Below are 15,723 nucleotides of genomic sequence, written 5' to 3' on the forward strand. Positions count from 1 at the left end.
GTGGCCTAATTGTGTGGCAGCCTGGGAGAACCTATCTGATCTCGCTGCCACTCACACACTTCGATCCCTATACTTTACCGTGGTGTATGCAGTTTTTAACAAAACAAACAGGATATTGTCCACTTTTAAGTGTTTTTGTTTATTAGTTGGAAGGTGAGCTGACCAGCTGTTCGCCAGAACTTAACGTTATGGTGTCCAGCCAACCAGGCAGGGAGCTGGCTCGCCAGAGTTGCGTTTGCTACAACATTGATAAAATTACGTTAATTACACTGAATCTGTACCAAAATAGTTAGCTGGTGTGTCATTTTGTGATCCAATTTGTTAATCCACAACACGAAGCAAAGGTGTTTGATTACTCTGGCTATTCCTTGGTGTTCAACGTCACTGCTCAACTTATCAGCAGACCAAAATTACTTCATGCACGCGCTTGTAAAATTGATATTTTAAAGGTTCGTTATTACGGTTTTGTATTTCTCTGTGATGTAGCACAGTGTTAACTATGTTACTTATATCATTCTTTCTCAGCCCTGGAACTCAAACCATTTTCTGATGACCCCAAAAAATACGTATTTAAATAATTAAATTAATATCATAAACGTGCGACGACTAGACGACTGATGGCTTGAACTAACGACTACTAGTCCACTAGGAAGATCTTTGGTCAGGAGCAGCCCTAATAACCACCCATATTCTACTTTCAGGCGGGTTTTAGGGGAGTGCCTCTGACTGCTTGTCTTATGTCTGTGTCTCTCTGGCCATTCACAGTTCAGGGTAGTCACAGCTCCTTTTCACCGAGTGGAGTTTGCTGATTTCTGGCTGGCTGACCAGCTCAACTCTCTCGTGATGGTTCTGATGGACCTTGAATACCTAATATGCTTCTACAGTTGGGACCTGAAGTGGGAGAAGCCCTTTGAAAAGCTTAAAGAGCACAGTAAGGCTGCACATGTTGTCCAGTGCCAGCTGTTCTTTTTATTTCTTTCCACTGTTTGCTCAAGATTAACATTAACCTGACCTAACAGTTTATTCACTGGCTTGGCTGTTGCTTTAGCTTTATGATTATATTTGTTTGCAGGTATGTGCAATACATATTCATACGGAGTACGGGCTGTTATCCAGTGTCTGCCCGCCTGGTTCCGTTTTGTCCAGTGCCTCCGCCGTTACCGTGACACTAAGCGTGCCTTCCCTCACTTGGTCAATGCGGGAAAGTACTCCACCACGTTCTTTGTGGTCACCTTCAATGCACTCTACAAAACGCACAAAGGCAAGTCGACACTCGGCAGCGTGATACCACATTTGTACAATATTGCCTTTTTCTTTTTTTTGGTCCATATAGGATTGGAAGGGTCATAAACTTAGAAAGCATAATGTATGTGTCTTGCGTTTGAAGAAATATAGAGACCCACATACAGATTCTTGAGGGACGCAAAAAATTCTCATTCAGAACTTTACCTAAGATTGACCACCTTGTTGTCAGTTGGATTTGATTGACACACTGACTGACTTTTGGGCTCCTCTTCACGCAGGTCAGCCCGATGCAAACGTATTCTTCTACCTTCTGATTGCGTTTTCGGTGATTAGTTCCTGTTACACTCTGGTGTGGGACCTGAAGATGGACTGGGGTCTGTTTGACCGTAACGCTGGGGAAAACTCTTTCCTCCGAGAGGAGATTGTTTACCCACAGAAAGTAAGACAGCCCACACATAAACAACACATGAGTGATAGGGTGTCTGTGCAGGGTGTTTGTCATAGAGGCTTAGTACATTAGTGTGTGGTCTGATATCTAATAGTCTGTGTAAGACCCACTGAATGACCTTTATGCTTGATTTGTAACAGGCTTACTATTACTGTGCCATACTGGAGGACGTGATCCTTCGCTTTGCCTGGACCATTCCCCTCTCTCTCAGTACTCTCTCTGGCTTTGACACTGCCAACGACGTCCTGGCCATTGTCCTCGCCCCCCCTGGAGGTCTTCCGGTCAGTACAACAACACACAATTCATATTCTCTCTCTCTCTCTCTCTCTCTCTCTCTCTCCCTCTCTCACACACACTTGAAATCCAATCATGCCCCTCTCTCTAACTCTGTGATTTAAAATTACTAGGGTATCCTTTGTTTGTGCAATATACAAGTAGCAGTATAATTATCTCATGTAATATAAAGCAATAGTAATAGAGTGTCTGAAAGATCGGTTATAATCAACAAACAAATAAACATATTACAGTGAATGATAAGTGTACGCCTTGCCATCTTTTCTGTGCACGTGATCGTAGACGGTTCGTGTGGAACTTCTTCCGTTTGGAGAACGAGCATCTGAATAACTGTGGTGAGTTCCGTGCGGTGAGGGACATCTCGGTGGCGCCGCTGAACGCTGACGACCAGACCCTGCTGGAGCAGATGATGGATCAGGAGGACGGTGTGAGGAACAGACTGGGCAAAAAGAGCTGGAAGAGAAGTTACAGCATGTCTCTGAGACGGCCCCGCCTTGCCTCCCAGTATGACGGCCACACACGCACACAAACTCACACATACATGCATGCAGTTAGATACAAATGTAGAAGCCAATTTGGCACCTGTTCATGGCAGCTAGCTAGAGTGAATAAGACCATTTTAATCCTGGAAAAAAAGGGGGAGACAGATTTTTTTTTCACATCACCTTTTTACAAAGTAGCACAGAAGAATCAATTTGAATCAATGGTCTCAGAACATTTTTTTTTTTGTTAAAGTTCACATTTGTTTGAATTTGTAGATACTGTACTGTATTCGGTTCACTGACACTATATTGATATGTACATGTATCAGTATGAATACACACAGGTGTTGTGTCAAGGATAGGTGAGCATTCACTCCTAAGCTGTCTGCTTCTCTTTTTCAGGTCCAAAACCAGAGACACAAAGGTTCTGATAGAGGACACAGACGATGACACCTGACCTAATCTCTTCATCAGGGTACACGGCCAATCATAATGGACCGTGCCCCATACTTGGGCCCGCCCGCTATCCAACTGCTATCCAATCAGTCCATCACAAAGCTGCCTGCCCCCACCAAATTGATGACACTGGCACACACACACACACACACACACTCTCAGAGATTTATTGACTTAGACACATACACATCGCACAACTCATTCAGTCAACTAGGACCAGCCACTCTTTAGTTACTGTATTTTTCATGCATTTGTTACTTGCCTTTGTTATTCTGAAGATCCATTGAGTGGACAAAACAAACAAACAAACTTGTATAAACATATAAATGTATATACAAATGACAGGGAGGTTATTGATTTAAAAGTGATATTCAGAAATGATATTAATTAACCTGGAGTGGAGTTTCCAGACCTGGACAGCAATCAGACACTCCGGCAAGCAGTGTAATTTGACACACACACTCTCAGTGTGAGTGGACGTACACATGCACGCACACATTCAGTGTGGGATATATATATATATTTTTTTTTCTTTTTCATGAAGACGACAATGGTGATGTATTCATAGCAGTCTTTGTCTCTTGGATGAGTCAACAACATCCGTGAATTCATAATTTTTTTGTTGTTTTTGTTTTATTTTGGGTTTTTTTTGTTTTTTTAAAGTTCTGAATGTACATTTTATTGTTATTTATATGAAGGAGAGATGCCTTGAACGTTGTTTAAGAGGACAAAGAGTCTTTTAATAGACAGATCATGTACAGTGTCTCCCAAAGCCTTTGGAAAAACTGTCTTTTTTTTTTTTTCTTCACATGTTAAAACCCTCAGGTGGCACCATTTAGGCAGACTGTCCCTTCCCCTTAAACATTTCCAGTCTCTTAAACATACCACTGCGGCCAGCCTGCCGAGTCTACTTAATGCCAAATGAGAACGTCTGCCTCTGAATTCTTCCTTCTCAACTTGTTATAATAACAGTGGACTCTAAAGCAGTGCTTCTTCATAGGTTTTGGTTGTAGAAGGTTTAAGAAGAAGCCAGGAATCTGTAGTGGACAGAGGTCTGTTTTTGGCTTTGTGAACTGGCTCATGCCAACCACTCTGTCATGCTCCTGAAAAGCACTCAGCCTTTTTTTTATAGATGGGTTCTCTTCTCTTCACACATCACTGTTTTTGAAGAAAAAGTATTAGAAAAGCAAGCAGAATGTACTTTCATTTTAATTTTGTTTTGATATTTCTTTCCATCACATTCCAGTGTGGCAGCATTTCTTTTTCGAGACTTGAGTTTAAAAAGCCATTTCATTTGTTTTGGACCTTTATGTCTTCCAAAATGAGACCTGACCCCAATTTTGCCACCTGAGGGTTTTAGTAAAGCACAGGACACATCCAGAACTCTCCTCCTCTGTGGTCTTTTCATATATGAATGAACGGAGGATACATCAGTTTTACATCCTTTACATCTGTCGGGAAGGACCCCACCTCAGGTCTATGACGAGCACCAATGGAGACCACTGTTTCACATTTACAACACGGTCATCATGGACCATGTTTTGAAATCCTGTTACATTCCAACAAAGACCATAGAAAAGGATGCTGGAATTCTTCTGCGCTAGCAGTTAAATTAGTTGCAAGCTCAGTCATGTTTTTTTCTCCCCACACACATAAACAAACACATTTTTTACTTTTTCAAATGGTTGAAAGTGATAAACAGGACCTGAAGTGTGTTTAATGTTTTGGGAACATGGATTTGACAAAGCTGCCTGACCGCCCAACAGTTACACGTTCCTTCTGACGGTTTCATGTACTACTGCGTCAAGTGCTTGGACCAAAACAAAACAAACAAAAACAATTTGTTCTGTGGATTGTTTTTTTTTCTTTTTTCTGTCGTTGTTTTTCTTCCTTTCCCCTAGCAGCTTCCCATGACATTGTGAGTTGAAATGAAGGAGACCTCTGAAGTGGGTCTTTGGTTGTGTTCTGTTCCGCTGTGTCCATTGTATTGTCGTACTCTATAGCCCTGGTCCGTGGAACCTTCTGGAAGGAGGATTTACCATCCATTTCAGACTCTGTGTTAAAAAACAAAAGTACTGCAAGCGAACTTGATTCGCATTCCCTGTTACAATGTTTTTAAGTTAAAAGAAAAACAAAACAAATAAAATGAAATTTAAAAAATATATATCAAATAGCACATCAGACTTGTAGTCTTTGAGCTGTCAGAACAAAGTGGAAGCAGTATCAATATAACCGTTTCATTCCTAGCATTCCCACTCTCTATATATATATAAAGCCGTACATACGGTGTAAGCACACGCAATATAGAGAAAGGTATGGGTGCGCCCCCTGCTGGATGTATTGAATCACAACGAAAGCCAACGTGTGAGTTTCCGAAGTATTAAATGACCAAGAGAAGTCATGAGGTAGAGAATGGGCTGACAGCACTTTTATTGGCTGTCCAACACCCAAACTACATCAAATTAAACACATTAACGCCATTGTATGAGCTAAAGATTTATTGTTTTCTTTTTTCAAACTTGTTTCCCCATGGTTGAGATGTGACAATCTACACAGTATTGTCCATTTGGATCGTGCAGTGTAATGATTGAGAAGTATGATGTTTTTTCATGTCAAAACATCATCTGTTCTGAAGCAGTGCCCATGGTCACTCAGGCAGAGTTAGTGGTTTCACATGATGAGGGTGACACACACAAAGAGCCCTTCTTGAATGAGGAGAGAGACATGGGTGTGTCCATACACATTCTTAAATCACTTAGTGCCAACCTCTAAACCTTTCACATTAATCTTTTCACAGTCAGACAAGCCCTCTTCTACAACTGAGGTACACATTGGCTCATTCATGGGACACATGTCTCTTCAGAAAAGGCCTACTCGGTGCTTGATCAGAAGCTGTGCATAAAACTAGCTGTGACTAGGCCTGCAGTCTCAGAGTAAAACAACTTGTGGTCTCTTTTGCAGATGAGTTTCCATAGCAACCATTCCATAATTAAGGCAACTTAGGAGGGTTCCACACAATCACCAATAAGAGGTACTGTGATGTGGCTACAAGAAGCAGTGATGAGAAAAAAACAAAAGAGAACTAGAATCCGTTTGCTTTCACTCAGACACTCATTGGGGCTGTGTTTTATTTGAGGTCCAGCACCATGGAGGCTGGGTTCTCCAGGTAGGAGCACCACAGGTTGGAGAAGCGACACATGGTCGCCCCGTCAATGACCCGGTGGTCGGCAGACCAGCTGACAAACATGATGTGAGCTTTTACCACCTCGTTATGAGAGTTGAACCGCGGCAGTACCTGGATGCAGGGCGAGATAGAGAGAGCAATGTTGTCATAGAAGGGACTGTAAATGGCTAATGCAGAAGTTAGAGGCATGAGGGTTGTGCATGCTTGTGAGCAGCACTCTCAGCTTAGCCAGTACTTCACAGAACAGCAGAAATTCCCAACTAGTGATTCTGATGGACTATAACACAGCTTATACTCGAACAACATTGTTCCAACTTGAGTGAAACACGTACACATAAAGGTTCATGATTTACATGTGATCAATGACAATAAGCAAAGAACCTCCCTGGTTATTAATAAATATAAGCCCTGAATGTGGAGATGGCTGCTGTTTCCTGTGCTCTTTAATGAGAAGTGAGACCAGAGTGTTGTATTAAGAGGTGAAGAAAGCAGGGCACCTTACCTGGATCTTACCCAGAGCTCCAATGGCCACTTCAGGGGGAAGAATCACAGGTTTGGCGTAAGTCCCACCAATCTGAGCAGATGGAAGGAAAAGAATCACAACAACAGAAGCTCTGTCAGGCCTGTCTCTTATCACACAGCATTCATTTGTTATCCAGTCGCTGACCTAATCAGTGGTTTGGCATCAATCAAAGCTTCTCAGAGAATGCCATGGTCATGTTAAGGACACATTCCATTTCAGCCACCAATATTTGCCACTGAAGAAGTTGAACATGCATACATTTTTAAATTTGTTATAATTCTGACTCAGATTTCTCATTATTTTTATTGGTGCTAGTTGGGATACACAGCAAGTAGCAAGTTCCCCCGCTCTCTCTCTCTCTCTATATATATACATGTATTTGTGTGTGTATACACACACGCACTTGAAGAACTTAATACCGGCCTTGTCAGTTAAGCCAAGAGTCCATTTACAAACATCTAAAATAGTTATAGCTCTCTCTGTAAGCTGAAATGCTGACAGTCAAAGGTGAAACTCCTCTACATGAAGTATGAGGAAATTAATGTCTTAAACAACTACAGACGGGGGAAATAAAAGGATAATTTAGCTATCTTTTAGCATTTCATATACTCTCTGGTCTTCAGATGGGACTTAACTGTTCAGTTTGTGTATTTTCATTTAAAACAGGCACCATCAGTCTTCTAATGATTCATACATATAGCCCACAGTAAAATATGAGATAAATTCATACATATAGCCCCACAGTAAAATATGAGATAAATTCATACATATAGCCCACAATAAAATATGAGAAAACTGATCTACACCTCACAGGAACAAAGGCTTGTTTGGTGGCATGCCTGAGCTCATGAGGAGGACATAGAGGACCAGACTCACTGAGCCGATGTTGGAGAGTGTAAACGTGCCTCCCGTGAGGTCAGCGGTGCCCAACTGCCCCGCGGAGCCCAATGCCTGCAGGCGGTTTATCTCCACGGCAACGTCAAAGATGCTCAGCATTCTGGACGTTTTTTATGTTGGGCACCAGCAATCCCTGAGGGGTGTCCATGGCCAGGCCGATGTTATGCGATGCCTGAGAGAAAAAGAGAGATTAAAATAAATGTTATATAATCAGAAACACACAAAAACGCTTTAGGGACAACGTCAAACTAACTTTAGACGGTTGCAATAATTAGACAACCTGTCCAAAAATGCACCTAATTATTGGCATACAGTGCAATACAATACACAAGGCACAGCAAACGCAGCTGATTAGACCAATACAATACAAACAATATACATACAATATAAAAATATGCATCAATCAGATGCAGGTTGATCCACAGGAGAATGAATAAATTAGTGCAGTTTGTTGATCGGGTGTTATGCACTAGGAACAAAAGATATCTTGTTACATGAACGTAGTCGGACCCAGAGTGATAGAAAAAACACTCACTCTCTCGGCTCTGGCTGGTTGCAAATAGACCACTGCAGACCATCATTGGAACATTCTTTTTTAACTTTTGAGCTGATGACAGACTTTACCTATTTTTCATGAATTTCGCCCCCAGAGCGAAAAGTGTTTGGGCAAAATTCGTGAGGGTGTTTCGCTGTGTGGAAGCCTAGCATAAAAGTAAAAAGAAAGCACATGCGTTTTGTCCGACATTATTTTTTCCCCACAGAATTTACCCCAAACTTTCACTACGTAGCGTTCAGTTCCCAAACCTGTGGAAATTCGGGTCAGTTCTCAAAGGGCACCAAGGCAGCACTGGCTCCGCCACCAGCACCGGCATGGGCACCAGCACTGTCTAGTGGAAAAGCGCTATAATAAACCGTTTTGTCTGAGGTACATCTGTAGGGTTAAAAGCAGCTCAAATCTGGACGTGAAGAGGGCCATCTAGTGTCATTAATAACAGTCAGAGCCTTATTGTGTACAGCTGTATCATAAACAACACTGGGTATCTTTAGCTCCCAATCGACTGTTTTCCCAGCTGTTCTGACCATCCTGCCCAGTATATTCTGATCACGTTTTCATGCCAGCCTGAGAGATTACAAACAGGCTCTCCATCAGGTTGACCCATGGCCTTCTCAGGATGTGCACCATATGAGCCTGATTGTCTGATCAAAAACAAACAGAGGTTTGGAGAGGGGATTTGTTCGTGGGAAAGGTGAGGAGGTTGTCTTGCCTTGTAGGTGATGTTTTGGCAGCCCTCGTCCACAGAGGCATTGAGAATGGGAAAGTGTAAGAGGCCCAGAGACGCAGCCTGCCCAGGAAACCAACAAAAACACTGGGTTACACAGAGAATCAAACTCGCAAACATCACGAGTCAGCAGTCACTAATCTTTTAAACGTTAGATGAAGTGGCATTTGGGCATGCATCATAGTATTATGTGTAAAACACAGAACAAAAGTGTGACGTGTGAATCCGAGAAGATAAATATCAGTGCTAATGAAGGGACTCATACACTTTTGCAAACATTTAGACATCAGAAAAACAGGTGAGTCAGCTCCTGCTGTCCTTACTCATTACTAATCCACCAAAGATCCACAGATAACAGAAACATGCAACACTCCAAATACTCCCAAAATCTCACAGGGTTTTCATCTTACATAATATAAATGAAGATGTGAAAATGACATGACGTCTTTACAGGAGAAATATCCAACACTGTCTCCATAGGAGAAATATCCAACGCTGTCTCTATAGGAGAAATATCTAGTACTCTCTCTATAGGAGAAATATCCAGTACTCTCTCTATAGGAGAAATATCCAACACTGTCTCCATAGGAGAAATATCCAGCACCGTCTCTACAGGAGAAATATCCAACGCTGTCTCTATAGGAGAAATATTTAGCAGATGATACCTAGCACTGTCTAATCCTGATGAGTCCTGTGTTTTCATGAGAGAGGCAGTGCTGCAGTGCTCACCTCTCACATTCACACAGTGAATGACTTCAGAAAGTTCTAGCATTAGCTTGAAATATGACTTTAAACAGGGTGACTAGTTTCTGTGCTTTATATAGTGGAGTCAGGTCTTTAATCACACAGATTATCAGTTTTACCAGAGCTTACTGCGATTGGCTGGCACACGTCACCGAGAGACACAGACGATTTAAGGTCTATAAAGTCTAACAACATTGCCAAATGACCATACAGCTGGATAAAGAAAACCACAAGCTACAAGTAATTAAGCTATAAAGTAATTATCTCATAATCAGGAAACATGAAGAAGAAGGTCTTTATAAAAAAAAAAAAAAAGAGAGAGATTTAAAGGAGCCATTGATGGACCATAATTAGATAAGGACGCTCACAATGGAACCAGACTACTGCTGTTCTCCTGTTCATGCCACTTGCAAAACTGAAGTGCTTTGTAATGCCCTTTCCAGCTGCCTTATCCACCTCCACAGGCATCCCCCGCTGTCCCGGGGTGGCGTCACAAGGGCTCATCTAGTTCTTAGGAAGGAAGGGGATAGCCGTAAAGTAAACAACCTGATACGGTCAGTTCTGTGCTTTAGATTAGAGCTCCCGGTGTCATCAATGTAACTATCTGTGTAGAAGTTATTCATCTCTTTCTACATCATGACTGACTGATTTATGCTGACTGTACTGTCTGCCTGATGTATATATACAATGCCTTTTTGACTGTCAGGCAGTCACTTCTTGATTCTATGCTTGAGGTGGCTCCCTGCGCAGGTTGTACGCTGAAATAAAACTTCAAGCCCTTGACTTCGTCTCCTTTGGTCCTTCCATAATTGTTGGGGTTGCACCAGAATCCATAACTCATAAAGATCAATGAGGGTGCTAATATGGTTCACGTGTGAACGGACCTTGATGAAGAAGGGCATGTAACTGAGTTTGACCCCTCGAGATTCGGCCAATCCTTTCAGCTCTGAGCGCAGCCGTACTAACTGGGTCAGGTCCACTTCGTCACAGTACCCAAAGTGAGGGATCTTCAAAGCTGCCGTCATCGTTTTCACCATGGCTTTCTGAAAACCTGAAAACGTAGAAATGCACCTCTTAATCCTATAAACTAACTTCAATTCAAAACTTTTCAAAACTTCTGAACGAAAATTGTGAGTCTAACAGTAAAGGTGTCTCATAAGCTGATTCTTAACCATTTACACTTTGTGCAAAAGTTTAACACAGAAAAACACAAACAAGGATTCACGTGACACCTATCAGCAACATCTACAATGCAAACTTTTGCTTGACAGGCAGCAAAACCACCCCAAAAATGCCTTCCATCTAAGCCTTTCCATCTCACACAGTTTAAAACACTTTGAAAGTTCACACAAAAGACCTTTCTTAAGAAAAACAAAGAATAACTGATGTACTGAAATGATTAGCTGTTGTGCTAGAGAGGTGGTATTCAGTATGTCCGCTATGAGGATCCATACTTCATCTGTGGAAAACAATTAATGTTGCGAGTTAGTGATGACAGGGTATGTCGTCAGGTTTTTGAATTGCTCTTGTGCTCGCTCTCGTGCTGCTGAGCTGAGGCAAAGTGTCAGTTTATTGGAGTTCCTGAATAAAGAAAATCTGTTTATAAGTTCAAACTTCTTTTTCCCTTTTTATTTCCCCAACGAACCCACATTGTCCACAACAACAAAAACAACAACAAAAACAATAATAAGCAAAGTAAATAAATGAATAAGTGTCTAATAAATAAATAAATAAATAAATAAATAAATAAATAAAATGTCAAGTGTCATTGTTCTTGAACACACCGCTTTCTCACACTCACCTCTGAGTGGTTCCGTGCGGTCTTGGCCAGTGAAGGACGGTTGTGGAGTCGGCGGCCGGGGGACACCTGCAGCAGGCGCCTTGTCAAGGGGGGCGGAAGCGTCTGGGGTTGGAGGCGTCTGTTTCTCCTCGTCATAGGGGAGAATAGCTCCGGTCTGCTTGGCCAGGAAGTTGAGGATGTCCTCCTTCAGAATGCGCCCGTCCTTCCCTGTCCCCACCACCTCACTCAGTTTGATCTGATGGAACACGGGCGGTTTTAAGCCTCACCAAAATCTCCGCAGTCACATCAAACATACACAACAGCAATGCTGTGGGTTTTAATCCTTCTACAGCAGCCAGATGAAAACCCAACAAACTATGGCCTTTTAACAATCAGGAACTTTTTTTGACTGCCTGAGGAAACATCCCTATTCGAACAGACCAAGCTTTATGTCATGACAATTTAACCAACATTGTGGATAGAAATGGGGCATTGCGCGTGCTCGTGAGTAGCACTCTGTCTGTCACCTTGGCTGATACTTCTCAGGGCGACTAAAACACCCCTGAAGATGTACACTGGGGCTGTTAACCAAGCCTGCAGAGTGCACATCAGCTGTCTGACAGCAGCTGGTAAAACAGCCGCAGTAAAGCCAGCCCAATCAGAATCACTAGCACGACGGTATGGTTGCTGAATATATGCATGACAGTGTTGGAGGAAAGCAGGTGTAATTCAGTTTTCTGTAATGGGTTACTCAGGTGAAGCATCCTGACTTGGGCTAATGGCATTTTTGGACAGGTTTGTCAGAACAAAGCTGTTCTGTGTAGACCTACATTGTTTTCCATGGCTAGGCGACGCACTGCAGGGGTGGCTTGGGTTTTATGGCCCTTGATTTCCTGATGCGTGTGTTCACTGGACACTGCTGGTGTCTCCACCACATCCTCCTCAGGGGTGCCCTCTGCAGGCAAAAGAGAATAATACAGAGCTCAATGTTCAAGAGAAAAAATTGCTGCCAGTCCCTCCTAAGTACCACAATATAAAGTGTTCAGAAAAGTAACTATAACAAAGAGCAGAGTACCAAGAGAGAGAAAAAATTAAGAGGAAAAAATATAAATAAACAAAAATAATGAGATCTTCAGTATTTACCCAAAGCTTTGTCTGTTTCAATGTCAACAAGTGGGGAGCCAACAAGAGCAATGGCATCAACATCATAGTAGAGTTTCCGGATGATTCCGTTGTAACGACTTGTAATGGTGACTGATGCCTTGTCACTCTGGACCTCGCAAATGCTGTCAAACTGGGAGACTTTGTCCCCCTCTTTAACATACCTGAAAATGTGATGAAATGACAGAAAACATTGTTTAGATGTTCTGACATCGCTAACATTTCACACAACATGTACAACAAAAATATAGGGAAAGTAAAAAAGAAAGAATCTGTCCAAAAAAAAAAAACAACAACACCACCACCACAACCAAAAACAACTACCTCGTCATACAGAATTAGTCATGGTTTTAAATACATTACACCGCAAATAAATAAATAGCAAACAGCACAGTCCAGAGCTATTAAATCTAGGTCTTCTTATGATGATCACATCTCTAGAATCCAAATGCTTGAGGTCTTCTACCAAAAGACACAATAATAACAAGCTCCTGAAACACTCACTGTCTAAAGTGGTTCTATTAACTTCACAGCTATCAAAACTTGTGCTTGTGCTGATAACTTGATTGTGTACTATTAGTCACTAAACTTAGTTTCCTGCCTAGTTTCCAATTATTCCCTCAAGTTAGTCTCTCATCATCACCATAACTTCTCAGTAACTCATGGAGCCTGCTAAAGACAGGACCCTCCATGTATGTATGCATGTGTGTGTATGTATTTATTTATTCATCTGTTTGGGGGGGTGGGTTCAAAAGATAATACTAAAACAAAAAATTAGGGGCTAGAGGATAGATGCTGAACACTGGAACAAATCAGACAATGGTCCCCTCATGTCCTCTGACTGGAAACATACCACTCTTTCACCGTCACCTCCATGATCCCCTCTCCAATGTCTGCCAGTCTGAACTGTACAACTTGTCCTGTGGCCACTGAATGAGCAAAGAGGCAGGATTATATCAAGCACAAAACTAAAGCAACAATGATGTAAACAATGATGTTAGAACATTATCAGAAATTAGATTTTTATCTCAGAACAAGATTGAGATTTACTTAAAGGACAGAGAGAGTTTTGACTATAAAGTATAGAGTAACAGTACGACTGTGGAGCACTCCCCATTACATTACACAGTGCTGCATAACAGCAGTCTCTATGCAGCTGTAATAGTTACGGTAATTTCCTAATGTTAAGATGTCGAGTGCTACTGTGCAGACAGTGAACAAACTGTGAGTGAACAGTCACCGCTGGCACATACCATAGCTCACTCTGAAACCTCTTCGCTGCAGTGGAGAGTAGACAGGGGGAGGATGGGATGTGTGGTGTGGTCCAATCGCTTGAGTTTGGAGCCCCTGTCTGAGACGACGGCATGATAGCTGGGGCTTTGAAATGAACGATAAGACTATTAGTGTAGGGATACCGTCTTTAACATGCATGTTTTGTCTGAACAAACATTCTTACAAGAGTTAGTCGCTCAAAAGACACGCCAACCGTGTTGCTAGGGACAACTGGGTCACCTCAATGTCGACAGTCATTTAGCTAACTTCAAGCAATTTTAGGATATGTGTTTTACTCACAGCATAACAAAAACAGTAAATGGACTGACACTGCAGAAGGCGAAATGACAAACGTGCATCAGGTTCATTTTACAGCTCACTGTACATCTCACTTCCAAGCGAGAAAACTTTACAGAGAAACTGTTGACCGAGACATGCATTGCTGACCGATAGTGTGGTGTCGGGAAACTTTCTGTCCCTTCCTGAATAAGCATGTTTATAACCATGGCAGCAACACGTGTGCTGTCTTACCAATCGCCTTAAAATCCTCAAAGAACTCCGCATCGTTGTCACAGCCGCCATCTTTATTCCCCACTCAGACAAAGATATTATGGGCGTATCAAGAGACAAACAGCGCCCTTGCTCATGTTTGTGTTAGAACTCGTAACACCAGGTCCACTCTCTAATGGTTAAATAATTTTAAGCTCAACGTATTTAAAATAGCACTGCCTTGTAAGCTATAGGAGTGACCAAGGAGTTTAAAGTTTGCCAGAGTATTAAATAACCGGAAATGGCAACCCCTCAGTACATCGAAACGGAAATTTCATACAGACGTCTGTCTCAAAATATTATTCTCTTTAAAAGAAATGACAGTGATTCTGACGACATACACGCGCCTCCTTTGAATAGCCAATCACCACAATCACAACTATTAACCAGCGAAATTCGTCTTTATTTTCAAAGCTTTTGTTTTCTCTGTACGGCATTTATTTAAACACAGTTTTGACGAACCATGTGTTAGCTTTAGGAAAATAATAATGTAATAAAGAAATAATGACACATTTTACACAGTACACTGAGGCATAAACATGACGTAAAACATAGGTGGATTGCGTGGATAGTAGTATGTATTTGCACGTATACTTATTCAAACTGTTCGCCACTCTGGAAATACGTTGCCAATTTCATTCTGTATGACTTGAAAGAAATGTAAATTCTGAAAAAGTTACCATAAATATTCAAGATATAATATACCTACAACCTAGTAGTAATCGAATTAGCTCTGCCATTACGAATTGCTTATGGAACATAGATATCACATTCTGGAACACAGATATCACATTCTGGAACAGTTCACACTGATCCCGCGCGTGTATTCGGTCTGCAGGGCGAACACTTTTTTATGTGGAATATAACTCGCTTCCCTTTTTTAGATCTAGGTCAGGTGAATTAATTTATGACAACTGCTTGCCATAAATTTCTTCAAAATAGGTTTCCTTTGTAGCGAAACGAAAAGGATTTCGTACATGACACCTGATGTTCGATGGTCTGTAATGCTCCACGACCTCCTGTTCAATTATTTCATTCATCTGAAGTGATCGCTGTTATGACCATAGCGCCCACGCACTGTAAATGGTGATGTTTCTACACAGATGACCCAGTCTTTCTGACGTCACATCACTCAAGTTCTGACAGACCAATTGGCAGCAGAGGGCAAGTGACGATTCTCACATTAAGATTAGCGTCACCTGGAGCTCCGAGTATTTTCCACTGGTCTCTTAAAGTAGAGCTTAACGGGCTGATTAGATAGCCTGAGACAGGAATAGATAACAAGGTCTGACTCGGGTGTCACATACTGAGAGGGAGAGACGTGTTTCCTGGGTTAGAACATTGGGAGTATTCAAAATAAATGTATTTCAAAGAAATATTAATAACTTCTGTCATGTCATGGGAGCAG

The 15,723-nt window shown here is 41.8% G+C and overlaps 1 protein-coding gene and 1 pseudogene across 1 annotated transcript in view; one reads left to right on the forward strand and one right to left on the reverse strand.

Annotated features, from left to right (window-relative positions):
* Positions 1-5,056, forward strand: part of xpr1b (xenotropic and polytropic retrovirus receptor 1b) — a 23,114-nt gene extending 18,058 nt beyond the window's left edge. The window contains 7 exon segments of the mRNA XM_030773220.1: positions 766-938; positions 1,068-1,281; positions 1,529-1,684; positions 1,834-1,956; positions 1,958-1,974; positions 2,270-2,491; positions 2,872-5,056. Coding sequence (XP_030629080.1) covers positions 766-938; positions 1,068-1,281; positions 1,529-1,684; positions 1,834-1,956; positions 1,958-1,974; positions 2,270-2,491; positions 2,872-2,926 — 960 coding nt within the window. The 3' untranslated portion in view covers positions 2,927-5,056.
* Positions 5,057-6,052: 996 nt separating this feature from the next.
* Positions 6,053-14,353, reverse strand: LOC115812904 (lipoamide acyltransferase component of branched-chain alpha-keto acid dehydrogenase complex, mitochondrial-like; annotated as a pseudogene).
* Positions 14,354-15,723: the final 1,370 nt, after the last annotated feature.

The sequence above is a fragment of the Chanos chanos genome, chromosome 5, assembly GCF_902362185.1.
Source record: "Chanos chanos chromosome 5, fChaCha1.1, whole genome shotgun sequence".
In the NCBI taxonomy this organism is placed as follows: domain Eukaryota; kingdom Metazoa; phylum Chordata; class Actinopteri; order Gonorynchiformes; family Chanidae; genus Chanos; species Chanos chanos.